Here is a 23,298-nt window from a genome sequence, read left to right as displayed (position 1 = left end):
ATACATAACCCAAGGACTAAATAGCTTTGAAATGTAACCCCAACGCTGAAATTCTGGATTCTTTGTCAGCCTTAATAGGACACTGCTCTGGACGCCAACCACACCACATCCTGTGCCCAAGGTTCTCCCACTGGCTTTAGCATCCACCCTAGGTCTCCCAGGCTACTCTCTTTTTCTTCAGTCCCAGGACCTATTCCTGACTCCTTCCTTCTCCATGCACCAGGCACTCTCCCACCCACCAGGCCCCTCCCCAGCTTTTCTAACCTGCTCTCATTGGCTCTAGCCCTCCCCCACCCATATTCTCAGATTCCCACCCTGGGCTCTAGGCCTTTTTTTTTGGTGAGGAAGATTAGCCCTGAGCTAACATCCGATAAGACTGGCCCTGAGCTAACATTCATGCCCATCTTCCTCTACTTTATATGGGACACTGCCACAGCACAGCTTGACAAGTAGATGTGAAACCTCAAACCCCGGGCCGCCGAAGCAGAGCGTGTGCACTTAACTGCTATGCCACCAAGCCGGCCCTGGGGTCTAGTCCTTTCCCCAAGACAACCCACTCCCTTCACTCTAGGACTGACCTATCTTAAGACAGCTCAGGTCTCTCCCAAGTCTAACTGCCCTCAACTCTTCCAATACTCGATCCTGGGCCTGGCTCCTTCCCCAGGACAAGTCCACTCACCTCCCTCGAACACCATGCCCCTGTCCCTGCTGCGGGACCTCCAGGATCTGGTAGAGGTCCAGTTTGCTGGCCCAGTTCCTTCCTGAACAGCTCATGTTTGAATGTCCAACAAAGAGACCTGTTCTTACACAATTTTAATTTTAGCCATTCTGGTGAGCATCTAGCGACATCACATGGTGGTCTTACTTTGCATTGCCTCGATGAGTAATGATGCTGGACACATTTTCATTGACTTATTGGCATTTGGTGATCTTTAGTGCTTATTCAAGTCCACCTCCTCCCCTTCCTTTAATTGATTTGTTGTTTGCTGACTTGAAGGATTCTTTATATTTTCTATGTGAGTCCTTTGTCAGGTGTACATAGAGTGAATATCTTCTCTCCTTCTGCTTCCTGCTTTTTCACTATCTTCCTGGTGTCATTTGATGAACACAACTTTGTACTTTTGATAAAATCCAACTTACTAACTTTTTGTTTCGTGTCTTTTGTATGCTAAGAAACACTGTGTAGCCCAAGATTGTGACAATAATCTACATTTTCTTCTAGAAGTTTGATAGTTTTTTCTAAACTCATTGCTCCCATAGGGATCTTCTTGTAATAATTCCCTAAGAGCAATGTGGTAATGATGAGAACAACAGCAGCAGCTACTATTTATTGAGCTTACACAATATTTCAGATACACTTTCAAGGAGTTTACATGTACCAAACACAACCACCACAATAGCAGTGTTAGGTGTGATTCTCCCCACTTCACAAAGGATGCACAGTGGTAACAGGTAATTTGCCCAGTGTCTCACAGGGAGTAGAGGTGGGATGGTGATAACAGGTGGGGTATGTATCATGACAAAAGGCTTCCTGACAATATATCAGCACAGTTATTCCCTAGAATGAATCTGAAATGTGATAGAGATGGAATGGTACTGGAAAGCTTCTATGCATTCATTAAACTAACCTATCCAGTAAAAAAATCTACACTGAGTATGTTGTGATCGTTAGGGGTGACTTTCCCATTCTCCAGATTTGCCTCTAGTATGACTATTCTGATATTTTATAAGCAGAAGAGTGACCAGTGAAGGCTTTCTTATGTTAATTTATATCACGAATGTTCCTCATGTTGTGGAAGGAATGAATGCTGTATAGAAGCTTTCGTACATTCTTTGTATTCAAAAGGTTTTTCAACATTATGGATTCTCTGATGTTCCCTAAGATGGTTTACATGGTTACATGCCTTTCCACATTCCTTACACTCATAGGGTTTCTCACCAGTATGAATTTTCTGATGCTGTGTAAGTTGATGGCCGTGACTAAAGGCCTTCCCACATTCTTTACATTCATAGGGTTTCTCCCCTGTATGAATTCTCTCATGTTTAACAAGGCTTGACCCATAAATAAAGGCCTTTCCACATTCCTTACATTTATAAGGCGTTTCACCAGTGTGAATTCTCTCATGTTGAGTAAGGTGATAGCCACAGTTAAAGGCCTTCCCACATTCTGCACATTTATATGGCTTCTCACCCGTATGAATTCTCTCATGTTTAACAAGACTTGAACCCCAACGAAAGGCCTTCCCGCATTCCTTACATTCATGAGGTTTCTCACCAGTATGAATCTTCTGATGTTGAGTAAGATAATTGACACGAGTAAAGGCCTTCCCACATTCTTGACATTCATAGGGCTTTTCACCGGTATGAATTCTCTTATGCTGAACGAGGCTTGAGCCACAAATAAAGGCCTTCCCACAGTCTTTGCATTCATAGGGTTTCTCACCACTATGAATTCTCTTATGTTGAATTAGTTTATACACACGGCTAAAAGTCTTCCCACAGTCCTGGCATTCATAGTCTTTCTCACCAGTGTGAAATCTCTGATGTTGAGTGAGTTCATCACCACGTCTAAAGGCCTTCCCACAGTCTTTACATTCATAGGGTTTCTCCCCTGTATGAATTCTCTTATGAATAACGAGGCTTGAGCCCCATCGAAAGGCCTTCCCACAGTCCTTACATTCATAAGGTTTCTCACCAGTATGAATTTTCTGATGTTGAGTAAGCTGATTACCCCAACGAAAGGCCTTTTTACATTCTTTACATTCATAGGGTTTCTCACCAGTGTGAATTTTCTGATGTTGGGTAAGTTGATAGCCACGACTAAAGGCCTTCCCGCACTCCTTACATTCAAAGGAATTCTCCCTATTATGAAGTCTCTGCTGTGGTCTAGCAGAAGTATTTTCTCTGTAAGTGGGTGTTTTCCCATAGTTGATTATCATCTGATTGAAATATCCCTCTCGAGGGCCATGTGGTCCTTCAAACTCACCTTCACACATCCAGTCAAGGCCAATGGATTTACGTTTTCCATTTGAGTTCCTTTTGGAAAAATTTATTTCATAAATGCCCTTTTCTGTAAGTAAACTCTTGGTCTCATAGGGTGACTCCAAATCTGGAAAAAAATAATATATTTTGTTTCTCTTTAAGGAAAACAAAAACAAACAAACCTAACCGCAAACCAAAAACTTCTCTGATAGAAATAAGACTTCTCTAGTGGAAAAAATATGAATCTTCCAGGGCTCTTGTAAAAATGTAGAGTCCATGTCTGGCACCACAATTCTTAATAAGGAAACACTGGAGACAGTCCTGCTAAAGTCAAATGAGAAAAAGGTACTATTAGTCCTACTATTTCCTATCAGCTGACGCCAGTAAGCAGAAGAAATTAGAGGGGCAAATCTCAAAAATGAAGATAAAAAGAGCACAATGTGTAGATGATGTGATGACATACCTGGAAAACTCAGGAAAATCAAATACAGAACTACTGGAAAAAATAAAAATATACAGTTGGATAGTTGTGTATAAAATTAACATTCTAACATGGATATATGTACATGAAAGTAATATAATTAAAAATAATTCTGGATAAAAAGACCCAACACTCAAAAGCAATAAGAAAGACAACGTGTAGGATTAAGTTTAATAAAAATCTAAAACACCTATGAAGAAAAGGTTAGAAAATCTGAGCATTGACAAGTATGCAACTGCAAGGGACCGAAAAACATCAAACATGTTTAAATCCATGAGTTCGCAATGATACTAAAGAGTGTTAAATGACCAACTTTGCAGCATGCTAGGAAACCTGCCCTTTATAATAAAAACTAATAATTTTTTCTCTAAAGAACAACCTTTTTATCCTTCTTATGGAATATGAACAGTGTCACTACATAACCAACTAGCAGATGGAGCACAGTTTCTCTTTAAAGAATTACTGCAGTGGGTAAATGAAGAAGCAATGATAGGCTCTCACCATTCTGAATCCCCAGTGATACTGTGAATCTACGCACTGGGTGTCAGTGACTGCTAACAGCACAGAGGGCCATCGCCAGATATTGCCTCGTGATGGAAGAACATAGCAGCACCCGGGAAGCAGTGGGGCCCAAAATTAGATAAAAGGAAAAGAAAAAGCACACTTGAAGATAGGATAACGACCAATTTTCAGGAACTACAAAGGGCACAGGATCACGTTATCTACATCCTTGCTACTCAAGGCGTGGTCCACAGACCAGCAGCATCAGCAACACATGAAACGAGTGACATATGAGAAGAAAACAAGGTGAGATGGGAACGGAGTGAAGATCAAGTTCATGTGGTGACTTCTCTCCCAGAGGCCTTGGGCCTTGGACCTTGGACCTTTGTAGGAGCTTTCCAAACGCCTCAGGGGTGTGCCAGCTCCCGGCCCGGCTGGGCTGCCAGTTGTAACCATGGCTTGCCCTAGCCAGACTGGCTCCCACTCTCCTCTGCACTGTCGTCTTGTCTTTTCCCTCTCAACCATCAACGTACTTTCTCCCTTGCTTCCAAAAGACAATTGCATCTGGCTTAGAAATGCAAGAGCCTGCTTTCAAAAAGAAAAAAAAAAAAAAGCCACATGAGGTACAACTTGGGAAAAAACGGTAAGTTCAAAAGTTTTTTGATTGAGCCTTAGTCACATTCATGACAACCTAAAAGTCAAAATGATAAAGACTTCAAAAAAGAGAAAGGGTTAAAGTACAAACAGGACCCCAGACAGGGAGGGAAAAGATCTTATTTTAAATTTCTGAAGGCCTTATCCCTGGAGGCAAGTAGAACGTGGTAGTTGACAGTATGGATTCTGGGGCCAGAATTCTCAGGTTCAGTTCTTGCTTCTGCCTCCTCTGCCCGACCACGCCACTTTGTGCCCCAGCATGCTCATCCACAAATTAGACATAACAATCGTGCCTATCTCATGAACTTGTGAGAATGAAATGAAATGTATTTATACATACACACATACATGGTGCTTAGAATGATTCCTGGTTTAGAGTAAACACAATATTAGCCATTAGTCTCATGGGTGTTATTTTGCTAACAGAAAAATAAGAAATTTCCTGAGATATTTACAAGATATTATCATCCGATGTTTAATTCAAAGTTCATGGATTCTGACTTCCAACCTCACTTCAGGTACAACTGGCAGGAAATGGAATATGCTCAGTTTGGTTTTACATGGATTCTGTTCATTCAGTCCTCCTCCATGTCAAAACACAGAGGTGAGTCTACTAGAGAAAATCAAGTCACTCTATCAAGCCGCCATCCCTACACAGGGATCCCCAAAGTCCTGCAGGCCCAATAGCAATTTGGGTGTAAACATATCATAGGATGAAGCTTAGTGTCCCTGAAGGTGGTTGTGAAATAAATATTCCAGAATTGGAATTCATCCTTTGGTCATTAAGGAAGAGAGGTAATTACAGGAAGGGCCAGACAAAGGTGGGAAGATCACTGATGGATGAGGAGGTGAAGGTGCATAATGCCCATTTCCAACTCGACAAAGCTCAAAGCATTCCTTGGGCACAGGAAGAAGAAATTCAACTAGTTTCTTGAAAGACAGTCCTGATATCCACAGTGGAGGGAGCTGACATTCCAGGGAGCAGAGTCTGAGTTGGCTGAGGCAGGCAACTTACCCAGAGAGACCAAGTTACTGTAGTTCTCCAGCATCACGTCCCAGTACAGGTCCCTCTGCGTCGAGTCCAGACAGGCCCACTCCTCCTGAGAGAAGTCTATGGCTACATCTGAGAACGTCACCAAACCCTGAAAATACAAATGCACACGTCCCTGATGAAATGAAAGGACACAGTTGAAGATGAAGGGAAGGAGAGGAAGGGATACCCTCTGGGCAGGGTGGATACAGTCAGCAGACTGAAAGCCTGTGACATGGTGCAGGGTCAGAGAGAACATGACCATGACTGAAGCAGAATCCTCACATTACTGAAGAGCCCTATTGCTGCGGAGACAACCCTACACCCTGTGGATTTCTTAATCACCCCAGCCTGTCAGGAAATTGATAAAACAATCCAAGTTTTCCTCCCATTCACAAGCATAGAGCCTGCTATGTGCCTGCCTCATAAATTCCTACAGCATCCTTTTCCCTTTACAGGGAAAGAAAACAATTCCTAGGGTTTTGTTTCCCACATATTTCTTTTATCTTCCAAAATAGTGTTTGCATGTCTGAATGCTTTCGAGTCAGGTTATCTTTCAAGCAGTTTTCCTTTGTAATGACAAACGCATTTTTTTTTCTTTTTTTTGTGAGGAAGATGGGCCCTGAGCTAACATCTGCCAATCTTCCTCTTTTTGCTGAGGAAGACTGGCCCTGGGCTAACATCTGTGCCCATCTTCCTCCACTTTATATGGGATGCCGCCACAGCATGGCTTGACAAGCGGTGCGTTGGTGCGCGCCCAGGATCCGAACCGGCGAACCCCGGGCTGCCACAGCGGAGCGCACGCACTTAACCACTTGCGCCACCAGGCCGGCCCCACAAAAGCATTTTTTAATTCCATCATATGGACGGGTTAGACTTAATTATTATGGTTTACACGCAGGTTGAACACAACGTCCAGGTTTTTCCCCAGTTCTGGGAGTATATGATCGTCTACCACTTCTGTGCTGGATGACCTGCTGATTGTTACCATCCACCACCCTGCCTTTTCTTTGTTCCTGATTTATAGGATACTGGTATCAAATGGTGCAGAAGCATACAGAGGTCTGGCAGGTCTGTTCAACAACCAAATTTATGTCTCGGGTTCCCTGGTAAGAACATGATCTCTAAGTCCACGGGCCCTTATCACAGCCCTATCCAATTCTAAAAGCTTTGTAAAGCTTGAGCTCTCACCACACACTAAGACTGAGACCAACGGATGTGAACATTTCCTCTCATCTGCTTAGAAAAAAGATTAGCAGAGAATTTTAGTTTTCTCATGTGGTCAAATGGGACCAACATCTCTAACACATCAAACCACAGACTTGACTCAAGTATTTCTCTCAAGGCACTTTCTTCCTCCATTGTCCCAACATTACTTGTGACAAAAAGTGAGCACAAAGGACATATTGCATAATCAGCTCAGTGGTTAGGGGAGCATTAGCTGCACAGGTGGGCACAGGGCTACGTGGCATCATCATTCATTGGAACAGGACGAACTGGGAGACACGTAATTAGATGGGACGTGCTTGGGCAGGAGGCTTCAGGGGAATTCATAAAACTATCAACAGGACCTAAATATCATATTTCAAGAAGGAAACAGAAATACATACTTACGTGGGCCATAGTTTTAGAAGTCAAGAACTGATCGGTCCTCTTGGGGTTTCCTTGACCAAAGACACAAAATCCAGAGAAGCCAGAACTAGATGAGGAAAAGGAAGGATTAAAATAAGTGTGCCCTGGTCCCAAATGACTTTATAAAACCTTTTTACTCCCCCATCTTTGCTTCCAAAGAAACCCCCAGCCTCTTCCCCCACAACATGCCTACATAAACACAACTGGAGAAGATTAAAAGGATTCTGGAAAAAAACAAGCTCTCCCTGAAACCCCAGGAAACCCAACTGCACAGACAAAGCCGATGAGCTTTTATTATTCATTTTTTGCCTTGAAGTCAGACCCAGACACTTTAGCAGGAGGATTCTGGCCAGCTCCCCGTTGGGGGTACATATTAAGAATCTGGCCCTGATGTCTGGCCTTTGCTCTCAGCTTCTGAGAGGTAACCTACATCACTCCTGATAGGAATGTCTTTGTTTTGGGTAGGGGCTGGCCATACCCAGCAGCCTTAGGGTGGAAGCTGGCCACGCCAGAGAGACCAACCAGGTGATTCAGGGTGGGGCTTTGGGTCATGGGGTATCAGTTAACCTGGAGACCGAGATTAACACCTGGGCAATGAACCAATCAATCATGCCTACATGATCAGTCAACCAATCATGGCTATGTGATGAAGCCCCAACGAAAACCCTGGACATTGAAGCTCAGGTGAGCTTCCCTGGTTGGCATACTCTGAGCATCTTGTCATACACTGATGTCGGCAGAATCACGAGTCCTGACGTGATGGGGAGAGGACGCTGGAAGCTCCATGATGGGAACCCTCCTGGACTTCACCTTATGTGCTCGTTTCCTTGGTTGATGTTAATCTGTATCCTTTCCCTGTAATTAACTGTAACCACGAGTAGAACAACTCTCAGTGAGTTCTATGGTCCTTTTAGTCCTGAATTATTGAACCTGAGGGTGGATTCAGGAAACTTAACTTGCAGTTGGTGTCAGCACTGACGGTGGTCTTGTGTGGAGACTGTGCCCCTAAACCTCATAGTCTGGCTAACTCTGGGCAGAGGGAGTGTGATCTGGACCTGAGACTGGGTGTGTTTGGGGTGCTCGGTCTCACTCTGAGCACACCCTGCTTCCTACAGTCACACCGTCCAAGTGAAGCAGGGCTGCATCATTTAAACTCGAACTTATTCTGCCTCTAGATAGAGTGATGACAGTCAAGACAGGGCAGGTGGAAGGAAGGAGTGGAGGAGGAACTGCCCAGGCATCATTCCAAAAAAGCTAACCACACAAATATATGCAGAATATTAGAGTAAAACATTGGTATTAGTGGTTATTAAATGCCAAGTTGGAAGAAATACTTAAAGACATGAAAAATACTTCAGATATATTGTGCAGGAAAATCAAGCTACCAAAACAAAATGATACAATAATACATTTGTAAAATGCTATATATGAATATATATACACATATATATATATACATACATAAGTTATATGACTATATATATAGACACACACATACACAAACACACAAAAGACGTCAATAGAAAGATATAAAAATAAAAATAGAGAAATAGAAAAAGCTTGGAAAGAGAACCTTTGTGCAGAAAAGAGTTAACAGAGTTGGTCTGAAGCTGCTATCCTTAGGCCTGCTTGCAAGATTGGCTGGGCTTCCAGAGTGTTCCCACATTCCCTAACTGATAAGAGTGGCTCCCAGTTCTTAAATTGTTTGTACAATGTGGTTTATGCTGAACACTTGTTTTCCTCCGAGTCTGGAATTTTATGTGTTAGGCACAGGGTGCCTATGTGACTGACCCCTGATAAGAACTCTGGACTCCTAGGCTCAGGGGAGCTTCCCTAGTAGACTACACTGCATACTGCTGTCGTAACTCCTTGCTGGAGGAATTAAGCACGTCCTATGTGACGGCACTGGGAGAGCACTCCTGGAAGCTTATGCCTGGTTTCCTCTGGACCTTGTCCCATACGCCTTTCCCTTCGCTGATTTTGCTGTATATCCTTTCACTATAATAAATCTCAGCCAGGACTAAGACTATACACTGAATCCTGTGAGTCCATTTAGAGAATCACTGAACCTGGTGATGGTCTCCACGACCCTGACACATCCTTTGACCCTGGTTTTCTTGTTTTAAGTATACTTCATTGGGCATTTTAACAACAGCCATGCACTGGCTTGACATATACAAATGTGTGTGCATTCTTTTAAATTTATTAAGAAGCAGTCAGACTCTCAAAAGACAGAGAAACTTTCTCTCTCTTTTTTAAACAGTCTCTTCTTGAACTTGCAGAAAAAGCTCAGAATATATCATCTTTGGATTAGTTTACTGAATGACTTTTGTTTCCTTTCATTTCTTAATACCTAAACCAACTCTTTGATGTCTACACATGCCCACACATGCTGGAGCACTGACTGGAAACATGGCTAAAATTCTAAACAATGCCATAGATGCTGGCAGTTGTCTTGATGCTGCTTAGTTTTACGTCTTGACGGAAGGGTGGATTTTACTTGTGAACTTCTCCTTTCAGCCATGATGTCCTGGAGACAACTGCTAAATCATCTTACCCTATTAGTCTTCACTTTGCATCAAACATTATTGGAAAAAATACGTCAGGTATAGAACTTAGAAAGTAAACTCCATTTATCTCCACATAGAGCCCATGTGTTCAGAATTATCTGGTCATGACCTGGCGTCAGTGGTTACAGTGGGAATATGCCCCTCCTAGCACCTCTCTGGGCCCGTCACCTGTAATCTTCCACAGGCTGCCCTGTGCTTCTTCCCTTCCTTTCTAGATTCTAAGCGATGCACAGGTAACAATGTCCTTCTAGTCCTCCTGTCATTCCAAGTACTAATACCACAAGGTCAGGCACATGGCTGGTACTTAACAGAAGTATGATTTTGACTCAAAATTCCACTTCTCAGAATTTATCCCAAGGAAACAGCTACAGTAGTACACAAATACTTGTACAAGGAGCTTGAAAGAATTTTTTTTTCTGGAACTCTTTTTTTTTTTAAATTGAGATAAACGTAGATTCACATGCAGTTGTAAGAAATAATACAGAGGAATCCTGTGTACTCTTTACCTGGTTTATCCCAATGCTAATACACTGCAAAACTATAGTACAATATCACCACTAGGACACTGACAATTCTTCGATTTTATTCAGATTTTCCAGAGAATCATTCTAAAAAATGAAAAAATAGAAATATAAGTATCTCACAGTAGAGGGCAGATTAAATAAATTATGGTCTGCTATAATGGCATATGTTAACTTATAACGATATTGATTCATATTAACTGAGAATGAAATTTAAGATGAATTACCAAGTGAAGAAGGTAGGTTTAAAAAGGTTTGCATAATTGGGGAGGAGAGGTCTTGGTGAAGTTAGCAACAAGGTTCTGTGGTCTGACAATTAGGATGTGATCTTAGCTCTGACAGTTACTAACCCCACAGCGTCTTTTCCCCACAGGTGAGACTGGGATAAAAATGGTACCTATCAGGTATGACTGTCTCAACTATTAAGAAGATAAGCTACGTAATACACAATAATATGTAACAATCATTTAATACAAGTTAGCTGTTATGATTGAAGATCAATAACATTACACATCCTTTAATCCATTTTCATAAAAGAAACTCAAGCCTGCTGTTTTCCCTTTTTTATGTTAAAATATGTGCTTCTCAAACTTGCTGTCTATATAATCAATGCTAACTAAAAACTTTCAGAGGCTCTTAGAATGAAGTTCTTTTTTTTTTTTAATAATTTTATTTATTTATTTATTTTTTCCCCCCAAAGCCCCAGTAGATAGTTGTATGTCATAGCTGCACATCCTTCTAGTTGCTGTATGTGGGACGCGGTATGTGGGACGCGGCCTCAGCATGGCTGGAGAAGCAGTGCGTCGGTGTGCGCCTGGGATCCGAACCCGGGCCGCCAGCAGCAGAGCGCGTGCACTTAACTGCTAAGCCACGGGGCCGGCCCTGAAGTTCTTTTTAATTAACAACACAAGCAAAGAAAGATTCTAAGACATTACAAGGAGGAAATGTTCCCTCCTCACCAACAACAAGAGGGACAGACATGATTCTGCATCAAAAATCCAGCTCAAAGAACCTAAACTGAGAAGATGCCAAATTGAGACCAGCAAGTGGCTAAACCTTGTCTTCTATGTGATACGGGAGATTTATGTCAATATTTTAAACTATTGCCATCTTATACTTTTTTCATATATCTGCCCTTGGAAATGATACTTGTACAGTCCACATTCGTAATGTCTCAGGGATTACTGTCATGTTCTGTGAAAGAAATATTAAAATCCTAGAGAATCCAATTCTGAAAGGTTGTCTTTCTTCATAATTTGTTGCCCTGAGATTAGTTCCAAATGATTCATCTCTAAACCTTTAAGGTGTAAATATGTGAGAGATTTTTTTTCAAAGCAAGAAGAGGATCACTGCATGCCTCTCCCCTCCCCACACGCACACAGGTATAATGTGACTCACAGCTGAGATGGATTCCTTTTACAAACTAAGATTTGGAGAGTCTTTGGCTCATTTACATGATCAATTAGCAAGATTCAATGCTCCAGAAACCAAACCACACATGTATGCTTAGAGGGGGAGGGGAGGGCTGGAAAAATACACACCTGGATGGTACAGTTATGGGGAATTTTGAGTTTCTTCTTTATGAGCTCCTTAGGGGACTGAATTTTTTGCAGCAGGCCTGCATTAATCCCATTATAAGAAATATAACTTAAGACAGTCCCAAATTAAAAAAAAAATTAACAAAGAAAAGGATCACAGTTAAGGGGAAGCGAGTATATTGCTGTCATTAAGGGAACTCTGAATGGATAGGCCTGTGGTCGGCAGAACAACTGTCTCCCAAAGATGTCTATGTCCTCATCTTGGAACCTGTGAATGTGTTACATTACATAGCAAAGGGGAGTTAGGTTGCAAATAGACTTCAAGTCGTTAATCAGCTGACCTTAAGACAGGGAGATTATCTAGAATTATCCAGGTGGGCCCAATGTAATCATGAGTCCTTAAAAGCTGATGAGGGAGGTGAGAAGAGACAGAAAAATGTGATGACAGAAGCAGGGTCAGAGTGACTAGGCTCTAGTAATCGGGGTTCCAAAATACGTGTCTGTCACTCAGGGTGATACAGTCTTTGAAAAAAAGGAGTAACTGTACAGTGGAGAAAAGTGACAAACTCTACCTCAGCCAGATGATCAAGTTCAACCTCCACAATCATAAATCATGTTGACAGCAGGTACCCTTGCCATGATGTGATGAAAGTGGTGATTTACCTCTGTAATCTTCCATCCCCAAGCCCCGAAACCCAGTCTAAATGGGAGAAAAACATCAGATTCCAAAAGAGGTGCATCCTACAAAATACCTGACCAGTACCTCTTAAAACTGCCAAGGTCATCAAAAACAAGGGAAGTCTGAGAAACTGTCACAGCCAAGAAGGGCTTAAGGAGACATGACAACGGAATGTAATGTGGTATCCTGGATGGGCTCCTGAAACAAAGGAAGAAGTTAGGCAAAAACTAAGGAAATCTGAATCAAGCATGGACTTTAGTTAAAGATAATGTATCAAATTGGCTCATTAATTGTAACTAATATCCCATACTAACGTAAGTTGTTAATAACAGGGAAACTGGGTGCAGGATATCTGGGAATTTTCTGTACTATCTTTGCAACTTTTCTGTAAATGTAAAACCATGCCAGCCTGGTGGCGTAGTGGTTAAGTTTGCATGTTCTGCTTCGGCGGCCCAGGGTCTGCAGGTTTGGATCCCTGGTGTGGACCTACATACCAATCACTGAGCCATGCTGAGGCGGCTCACATACAAGATAGAGGAAAACTGGCAGAGATGTAAGCTCAGTGACAAACTTCCTAACCAAAAAAAAAAAAATAAATAAATAAATAAAATAAAACTGTGCTAAAAAATAAAATCTATTAAAACAGAACAAAAATATGCACATATGTAGCTGAGAGTGCATAAAATATTTAATACACGACCTTTTTCAGAGAAAGTGTGCCAAAGCCTTCTCTAGGTCCAGAACTCACACTCGATATCAAACAATACTGCTTCTCACAGTTCAAAGATGCAACTGAAACAATCCAACCGTCAGACCTCAAACAAGACCTAGGTAATACAACAAATTTTTATTTATTGATTACTGAAAAAACACCCCTGCCTTTGATGACAAAGAACTTCGCTCAAACCCCACTCTTAAAAGCCTCACAAAGCTAATAACTTTGTCATTTACCGACTAAAACAATCAAACCTCCTTTCTTACTGTGCTCTGAAAGTTAGACCTATGGAAAAGACCAAAGATATCTAGTGTTTGATTCCATCTAAAAACTAATATCTTCCTGTACTATGCTAACCGAAATAAGTCAGACAGAGAAAGACAAATACCGTATGATTTCACTCGTATGTGGAGGATAAACAAACACATGGATAAGAACAGATTAGTGGCTACCAGAGGAGGAGGGGGTAGCGGGAGGGCAAAAGGGATAAAAGGGCACATATATATGGTGAGATATAAATACTAGACTATTGCTGGTGGACAAGAGGCAATCTATACAGAAACTGATATATAATAATGTACACGTGAAATTTACACAATGTTATAAGCCAATATAACCTCAACCAAAAAGAAAAACAGAAAAAGAAACAAAAAAAAACCCTAATATCCTCCTTACCAAATCACACTCTCAAATAATGGGCAAACATTAACCTCCCAGCAGCACTCTTCTATATCATCAGTTTCTTAGAAAAGGAGGGTACATAGGAGGATGTGAACAACTTGCCGAATGAATAACTGAATACTCACTGCAGAGGGTCAGTCAATGCGGAGTACACTGGGGAATTCACCTGCACGGCCCGTCACACCTCTTGGGAAGGAATTACTGAGATAATTCACTATTAGGGAAAACATTTTGGGCCAAGTAAAGCAAATATTCTTAAGTTCTATACACATAAATCATTTATTGAACAAAAAGGCAACTCATCTGAACCTTGATTTTAAGACGTGTAACAATTCTTCTTCCTCCTCAGGATGCTTTTTCTGGAGGCCTGGGGGAAAGAGGATAGAATGAGACACCAGGGCCTTGCTGGAGCACAGACTATATCAGAAAATACCCTCCAAGGTCACACCTGTCCCCAAATCACATGTAAAATCAACCAGAAATAAGGGGGAACTGGGATCTGAGTATTTCAGAAATTCCTGAGGACTAGACTCTAGTAATTGGGGTTCTGAAATCCATAGCTGTCCCCTACCCTACCTCTCAAGTCAGGGACCTCTCCCCTCCAAAAAAAGGAATCTTATTCCTGAGGCCTTTCCCTTCTGTCATTCAGGCAGCCTGCATGGAGAGCACTTCTGGCTGTAAACCTGCCATCTCAAGATTACGTCTGTACCCTTTTTGTTGGTCATTTTCATTACAGGGTTCAGGCTGACTTCCCTTGGGGGTGATTGCGCCTAGGCAGGTACACGGCTGGAAGGTGAAGGTAGAGGGAGCAGCAGGGACATCAGAGCTACACACTGCCACACACGACCGTGCTCACTCAGTCCAGGGCCACACACCCAATCACAACCCCCCACCAGTCACGGCCGAACAATCGCACACACCGTTAGGAGACACACCTGGGCCCTGTCACACCCACCGACGCCCACGTCACACGGTACCCGCTCTGTCACCCCCGCAGCGCCCACGCGCGTGTAACTCACACAGAGCGGAGTCGCGGAGCCACAGCCGCGTCACCGACAGACGCCCCCACGCACGCGTGTCACCGCCACGGGGACCGGCCCGGCTGCGCCACCCCCACACACACTCACGCGCAAGTGCGTCACAGCCACGGGGACAGGCCTGTCCCCGTCACCCTCACCGACGCTCCCACGCAATCTGCTCCCGGGACATGGCCCGGCCCCCGTCCCTGACACACACACACACACACACACACACACACACACACTCTCACACACACTCGCACTTATCTCCGCAGCCACAGGCCGAGGCTCCATTCCGGGGCCTCCTCGCCCCGGGCGTCTCCGTCATCGCCATCCACCGCCGCATTCCGCGCTGGTCTCCTCTTGGGATGCTAACAACTCACCGCCCGGGGCCCAACGACCAAGCACTGCGTCCAGACCTGGCGCAACAGGTGAAGTTAACCCGCAACTGCGTCCCGGGAAAATCAGAGCCCAAAAAATCCTTGGCGCAGCAAGCGCGTCTCCCAGCATGCAACTCGGCGCGCTCCTAAGCGGGCCGCACCTCGGAGGCCTCTGGGAAATGTAGTCCAGAAGCCCGGGAATCCGCGGAGCTGGAAGCTCGGCGTCTCCATTCTCCAGCATACCACTGTACACGGCCCTAATGGAGCTGTGCCTCACAGACTTCTGGGAAATGTAGTTCAGAGTTAAGGAATCACCAAAACACGAGAGTCCCAACGTGCTCCCACTATGCATTTCCGACCCTTCTTTGAGGGTGGCTAAAGAGTAATCTGTGTTGTTACTCGTTATTAAGTGGTTGGTTTTTTAAGAGTAAGTGAGACTTTTCCCTTAGATCATTATTACACTTACTTTTTTAAAAAATGTTGTTTTTCTAATTCTGACATTAATTCTATATCTATTACCTGGAATATTTCTATAAAGTAAGGCTTTCCTTTATAAGGTGAGACTCTGTGGTTACATCTAATATTGATCTCATTGTAAAGACAGGATGTTTGCCTCTTTAATACTTTCTAAACTAATCAGTTGTTTTAAAAATTACCTGGAATGTTGATAAATTTATTAATTTTAGCCTTTTAAAAAAAGATTATTATGAAGCCATGGATTTTAATTGCATCAGTGTGTTTCAAATTACAGAAATTAATATTCCTTATATTGGTCTAAATGTTCACAATCACAGCAATCGTATCCTCTTCACAGAACTTTCTGTTTTCTTTTGAGTTGATTCCATTAGTTATTGAAAATATCCATGCTTTGGGACCCAGCCAGCTCTCCCAGGCTCCCGTTATTCTTTCTCTATTCCAGATACAAGACCAGCCACTTCTTCAAAAAGCTCTGGTTCCTTTTGTTTGGAAATGACATTAGAGAACACAATCTGGGTACTGTTGGGCTGACACTGCTTTTAGGCATTTTCAGTGGACAGAAGTAGGAAAAGCATGCTTGTGTTCCTATTCTTATTTTCAAATCAATTTTAACCTTATAGCATTTTTCTATCAATTTACCGAATCCTAACTTTATTAACATAATTATTTCCTGTTGCCTATAATATACAGGAAATATTTTCAAAATAACATTGGTGATAGTACTATACATGGTATATAACTGAAGGAAATCTGAAATGCTCTTTGTAATTCCTTTTGTCCTTAGAATGGCTCCTATTAAGTGTGTGAAGTCAAGACACTGCATTGTTTCTTTGTCAGTGATGAACTATTTAAAAATGGTGTTGGGATGATAGGGAAGTTATTTGGAAAAAGATCAAATTCATTTGATACCTCAAACTATATGTTTGATCAGTGATGTAAATGTAAAAAAATAACTCATAAACTTGATAAAATGTGTTATCCATGATATAAAGACTCCTTTCTAACTGTAACTCAAAATGAAGTCATAAGAGACACATCATGGTTAAAGTGCTGAAAGCCAAAGCCGCAGAGAAAATCTTTTTCTTTTTTTTTTGTGAGGAAGATCAGCCCTGAGCTAACATCCATGCCAATCCTCCTCTTTTTGCTGAGGAAGACGGGCCCTGAGCTAACATCCGTGCCCATCTTACTCCACTTTATATGGGATGCCACCACAGCATGGCCTGACAAGTGGTGTGTCTGTGCTCGCCCAGGATCTGAACCCGGGCTGCCAGCAGCGGAGCTCGAGCACTTAACTGCTACGCCACGGGGCTGGCCCCAAAGAGAATATCTTGAAAGCAGCGAGAGAGAAATGACTCATCACATAGAGGGGAACAACAATGTGATTAATGCCTGGCACTTCATCAGAAACAGTAAACAAAAGAAGGCAGTGAAATAAAATATTCAGAGTGCTGAAAGAATGAAAAATCAAAGAAGGCTATATCTAGCAAAACTATCGTTAAAAAATGAGGGCAAAGACAGAGAAAGACAAACACTGTATGATTTTACTCATATGTGGAAGATAAACTAACACATGGACAGTTTGGTGGTTAGCAGGGGGAAGAGGGTTGGGAGGTGGGCACAAAGGGTGAAGGGGCACATTTATATGGTGACTGGCAAACAATAATGTACAAGTGAAATTTCAAAATGTTATAAACTATTATGACATCAATAAAAAAATAAAAAAAACCCATGAGGGTAAAATAAGACATTTCCAGATGAACAATATGCAAAGATTGTTTACAACTCATTAAGAAACCAACTTAACTAAAAAACAAATGGGAAAAAGATTTGAATAGACATTTCACCAAAGAAGATATATGAATGGCTCATAAGCAAATGAGAATATGCTCAACATCATTAGGCATTAGGAAAATGCAAATCAAGACTATAACGAAATATTACACCTGCTATAATGGCTACTACACAAAAGAGTGAAAATATTGTTACGCCAGCTGTGGAGAAACTGGAACCCTTATATATTTCTGCTCAGAATGTAAGGTAGTACAGCACCTTCCATTTATAAAACATCTATATATTTAAAGGAAATGTATTATTTTCTAGGAGATTATGTTACAAATATTGACTGAAAAATAAACAATCTGAATAACCAATTTTAATATACAAATTAAAGGGCATTGGAGGTCTCTAAATCCTAACAAAGTCTGATTAATTTTAAGCCAGATATAGTTCCAAAGTGATATAAACTCTTCCAAAGAAGAAAAATAAGTTTGTTCAATTATTCTATTAGGATACTAAAAAAAATGATGAATAAAATGAATTGGATGGAACTTGAGGGTATTATGTTAAGTGAAATAAGCCAGACAAGAGAAAGACAAAGACCGAATGATTTCACTCGTACGTGGAAGATAAACAAACACTTGGACAAAGAGAATAGATTAGTGGTTACCAGAGGGGAAGGGGGTGGGAGGAGGGTGAAAGGGGTAAGGGGACACATATGATGGGTGACAGATAAAAACTAGACTATTGGGGGCTGGCCCAGTGGCATAGTGGTTAAATTCTTGCACTCCGCTTCGGCAGCCTGGGGTTCCTGGGTTTGGGTCCCAGGCACAAACCCATGCACCACTCATCAAACCATGCTGTGGCAGCATCTCTCATACAAAATAGAGGAAGATGGGCACCGATGTTAGCTCAGGGCCAATCTTTCTCACCAGAAAAAAAAAAAACTATAAAAGAAAAAAATCATTAAATTGGTCTCATCAAAATCAAAACTTAAAAAAACCCAACAAACTAGACTATTAGTGGTGAACACGATGCAGTCTATACAGAAACTAATATATAACAGTGTATCCTGAAATTATACAATGTTATAAGTCAATGACCTCAATGAAATAATTTAAAAAATGAACAAAATGAAAAAAAAAGAAAACATTAACTTGCATTTCCATTAAAGACATAATGTAAAAATATAAATATGACCGTAGTCACTTAAATTTAGCCAGCTAGCAATTAATATTCGCCAAATTCAATTTATTTTTGTTAATTTAAAAAAGATTCAGGGCTGGCCCCGTGGCTTAGCGGTTAAGCGCGTGCGCTCCACTGCTGGTGGCCCGGGTTCGGATCCTGGGCGCGCACCGACGCACTGCTTCTCCTGCCATGCTGAGGCCGCGTCCCACATACAGCAACTAGAAGGATGTGTAGCTATGACATACAACTATCTACTGGGGCTTTTGGGGAAAAACAAAAAATTATAAAAAAAAGACTCAATATTAGAACATTGAGGTTATACATTAAAATAACAGATTTAAACAGAAAATACATTTGAGCACTGTGGATCCTTGAATAAGACATTTGATAATCAAATCATGCCAAATACGAAATTTAAAAAATTCTTTTTGTGAAACTGAATAAAGGAAACCTCATTTAAAATGGAGTCAAGAGGCCAGACGGGGGCGCTCTCACGCACTACCACTCCATGTCAATTACACACCAGTTATAGACCCCAACAGAAAGAGACTACCTTGCATTCCCAGCAGGAAAGTGTCTCTGCTTTACTACCCTAGCAGGAGAAAGGAAGATTTCTTGCCCAGCAACAAGCCCAGCCAATGCGAACTGTTGCAACTTAGCAAATGAGAAGCCATCACCACTTTGAACTCTCACTTTCCTCCAATGGACTTCCCTTCAAAGCACCCCCTCTCAGCTTCCTCCATTTCTCTATAAAGGAACGTTTGCTGGACTTTCTTTGCTGGACTTGCCTATAGTTTTTGCTATAGCATGCTTGTCCTGAATTGCAATTCTCTGCTATTCCCAAATAAACCCATTTGGCTGGTAGTTTTATTTTTAAGGTCAATGTTTTTAAGCAAAAAAGTTTCAGCAAACATTATGATCAGCAGTAAACACTGGGAGCATTTCCATGGAAGTGAGGCTGAGACTAGGGGCCGGGTCAGGGCTCTGCACAGGACGCCTGGGCACAGGACCCAGAGAAAACGGAAGAGGAGAAAACAAGAAGAGAGAACCAAATAGCTAGAACTGTTGTTCACAAATGACCTGAAACAGCAGAGGATTTATTTTCACTGTTAGGACTAATAAGAGAATTGAGAACATAGGGCAAATCCTCAATATACTGACATCAATCTTTCTTCTTTAGTAGCAGGAATTAAAAAACAACACAAACAAACAAAAAGACAAACAGCCTGCATCCCCAGTAGCAAATATACTGTGAACTCTTCTTACAAGGCATTTCCAGACTTGTGTGAAGAAGCCATAAAACTTTACTGAAGGACATAACAAAGACATGATTAAAGACTGAACCACATCATTATTGATATTTAACAGACAACATGAGGGAAGAAATGAAGCTGTTGAATATTAGGTGACCTGGTTAAACTAGTTTTTGACTGTCAATATAAAAGATAATCAATATCCTTACTATTATAAGTTGAATTATGCCCCCCTCCAAAGAAAATATGTTGAAGTCCTAACTCCCAGTAACTCAGAGTGTGTTCTTTTGAAAATAGAGTCATTGCTGATATAATTAGTCAAGACGAGGTTATACTGGAGTAGAGCGGGCCTCTAATTCAACATGACTGGTGTCCTTATAAAAAGAACACCACAGAAAAAGATACACATCTGGAGAACACCTTGTGAAGAGGGAGGATTGGAGTGATGCACCTAGAAGCCAAGGCACCTCAAAGATCCCTGACAAACACCAGAAGCTAGAAGAGGCAAGGAAGGATTCTCCCCTGTGGGTTTCAGAGGGAACATAGCCCTGCTGACACCTTGATTTCATTAGACTTCTAGCCTTCAGAACTGAGTCAATAAATTTCTGTTCTTTTAAGCCACTCAATTTGCAGTACTTTGTTACAGCACCCCTAGGAAACTAATACACTTATCAAATGCACAATGAAATAGTGTAAAATTATTTACCAGACATTGAAGAATATTTTCAACATATAATGATTAGAAAAGCATTGAGATCTCATCTCAATCTGATCAATATATTTAAAAGGAAAAGTAATTTAGAAGTTAAAAAGAAAACACATTTGGGATCACATTTAAATCAAATTTGAGAATACAAGAACGGAATAAAGATGCCACATGGGAAGAACACTTTCCACTGGGGCTTTGGGACTGCAAATACACTACGACTAGCACCGTCATGGGATGACCCTTGGGGCGGAAGAAACACGAGGATTCACAGAACAGGAGACTGTCACCCTGCCCAGAGGGGGGACTCCCCGGGATAGTGAAGGCGAAGGGGAGGCCAGCGGAAAGAGAGATCCCGCCTGAGGAGAACGCGATGATGGGGGGGTGGTGCTGTCTCAGGACAGGGTGAGGTCTGCAGAATCCCAGGACCAGCGAGAGGACGCGGGATTCCGGGCTGCACGTGGACAGACACGTCGGGCGCTGCTCCCAGGAGCAGACACCCGCTAAGGGGGCGAGGACGAAGGGCGAGAACCCACGTACCGAGTGAGGCCTTTACGGCATACGGGTGGGCGAGGAGGGTCAGGGAAGGGTTTTAAGCAGGAAAACGACGAGGCAGGCGGTGTCCACACGGCCGGAAGGCAGAAAGGGAGCCGGGATCGGCCTTGGAGCCATTTTAAGCAATAACGGACGCGGATCCCAGGACTCGGACACCAGGGCTCACCACGGGACCGACGGGCGGGTGCGGGGGTTTTAACGTGCGTAGCGACCCCCAAACCCGAGCTGTGGCGGTCTGAGGACTGCGCCCCCAAGTCCAAGCTTGAAGCAGAAATGAATCTCCAGCAGGAGAGCGTGACCTCCGCTCCTCTGGATCCGCTTCCGGGTCTGCCGGAAACTGCGCAGATGGCTGTAATGGGAGGAGCAGGGGGCGGGGCCTGGGCGGGGCTTTGGTCGGCGAGGGGCGGGGCCGGGCAGGGTGCGTGGTGGGATCCTGGTAGGAGGATGTAGGGACGGGGCCTGGAAAGGGGCGGGGCCTGAGCCTACCCTCCGCCCCGCCCCCCGGGTATTTTAAGATCCGTGCGACAGAACTCGAACGTCTGGGTTTGGATCCGTTTGAATTTAGTTAGTGTAATGTGGAGAGGAGGTGCTTCCTGCCTATTTTAAGTAAATGTTTCAGACAATTTAAGGTAAAAGTTTAGAGTGGTGTGGGACACTTATATTGGAAGGTGAGATGTTTTCCTCTAAATAAACCGAAAGCAGTTTTAAGCGAAAAGCTGTTTTCGGTAGCGGGTGGAGACACGTGTCCTGTGAGTGAGTGAGATGAACGGGGACGCTGGGACCTCCATGGGGGTTGATGTAGGGCAGTGGTTTGACCCGGGAATATCTACAGCCCGGACAGCTCGAACGGCTCATTTGATTAATCAAGGACTGAAGTCGTCTGTGTAGGGGATGGAATTTGGAAGGTGAAATGAAAAACTGTGCGGAATGTGCAATTTTATACCAACTTCCATTGGGATATAATTTCGATTTCCATTCCCTGGGCACCTGGAAAGCAGAGAAGCAATCCTGGGCTCAGGTCCAGGGACTTTCATGGGACAAGGGCCTGGGCAGGTGGGTGGAGGGGAATCTGATAATTTAGGTTACCAATCCATTGCTTTAAAACACGTTTTTCTTTCTTTCTGACTTTTTTTTTTTTCCCAAGGAAGATTCAGGCTGAGCTAACATCCGTTGCCAATCTTCCTCTTTTTTGCTGAGGGAGATTTGCCCTGAGCTAACATCTGTGGCCAGTCTTCCTCTATTTTGTATGTGGGTTGCCACTACAGCATGGCTTACAAAGTGGTGTGGGTCTGTGCCCAGGATCCAAACCTGGGAACCTGGGTCTCCAAAGTGGTGCACACCAAACTTAACCACCACACCATGGAGCCAACCCTAAAACATATTTTTCTTACAATCTGGTGAGATATTGGCATATTCAATGTTTTTAAAATGATTAACTCTACCCAAACAATTAAAAGAAAGCATGTTGTATAAATATCAAGGCATGAGAATGGAGAGTATAATTCATATTAATAGAGAAATGGCCCCAATTTTACATTTTCTTTTTTTTTTAAAGATTTTATTTATTTATTTTTCCCCCCAAAGCCCCAGTAGATAGTTGTATGTCATAGCTGCACATCCTTCCAGTTGCTGTCTGTGGGACGCGGCCCCAGCATGGCCAGAGAAGCGATGCGCACCCGGGATCTGAACCCGGGCTGCCAGCAGCGGAGCGCGTGCACTTAACCGCTAAGCCACGGGGACGACCCTACATTTTCTTATAAAGCCACATCCTAATACTTTTAAAAGTTCAATGTCCATAGGAACTCCAGACAAAATATCAGAAGACACATTGGAACTTGACAGGCACTGAAGTCCATAGGATTTTCAATATTGTCATCTAGGACAGTGTGTCTCAAAAACCCTGATGCCAGCCGCATAGAGCAATTCCATCAGAATCTCTGTTAATTTTTTAAACTCCTAG

The 23,298-nt window shown here is 42.6% G+C and overlaps 1 protein-coding gene and 1 long non-coding RNA gene across 3 annotated transcripts in view; both read right to left on the bottom strand.

Annotated features, from left to right (window-relative positions):
- Window positions 1-471: 471 nt before the first annotated feature.
- LOC131397312 (zinc finger protein 208-like) overlaps window positions 472-23,298 on the bottom strand; it is a 649,542-nt gene continuing 626,715 nt past the window's right edge. The window contains 2 exon segments of the mRNA XM_058530105.1: window positions 472-1,861; window positions 1,863-2,858. Of these exon segments, the coding sequence (XP_058386088.1) occupies window positions 1,763-1,861; window positions 1,863-2,858 (1,095 nt within the window). The 3' untranslated portion in view covers window positions 472-1,762.
- Window positions 11,944-15,504, bottom strand: LOC131397353 (uncharacterized). Of its 2 annotated transcripts, XR_009216747.1 has the most exons (4): window positions 15,387-15,504; window positions 14,294-14,351; window positions 14,110-14,170; window positions 11,944-12,786 (listed from the first exon to the last, which is right to left on the bottom strand). It is a non-coding gene; the product is annotated as an uncharacterized LOC131397353 (long non-coding RNA). The 2 variants fall into 2 exon arrangements; XR_009216746.1 differs by having other exon boundaries at window positions 14,110-14,351.

Source organism: Diceros bicornis, chromosome 34 (assembly GCF_020826845.1).
Source record: "Diceros bicornis minor isolate mBicDic1 chromosome 34, mDicBic1.mat.cur, whole genome shotgun sequence".
In the NCBI taxonomy this organism is placed as follows: Eukaryota; Metazoa; Chordata; class Mammalia; order Perissodactyla; family Rhinocerotidae; genus Diceros; species Diceros bicornis.
The sequence above is the reverse complement of the archived record's forward strand: the minus strand, read 5'-3'. Positions and strand labels throughout refer to the sequence as shown.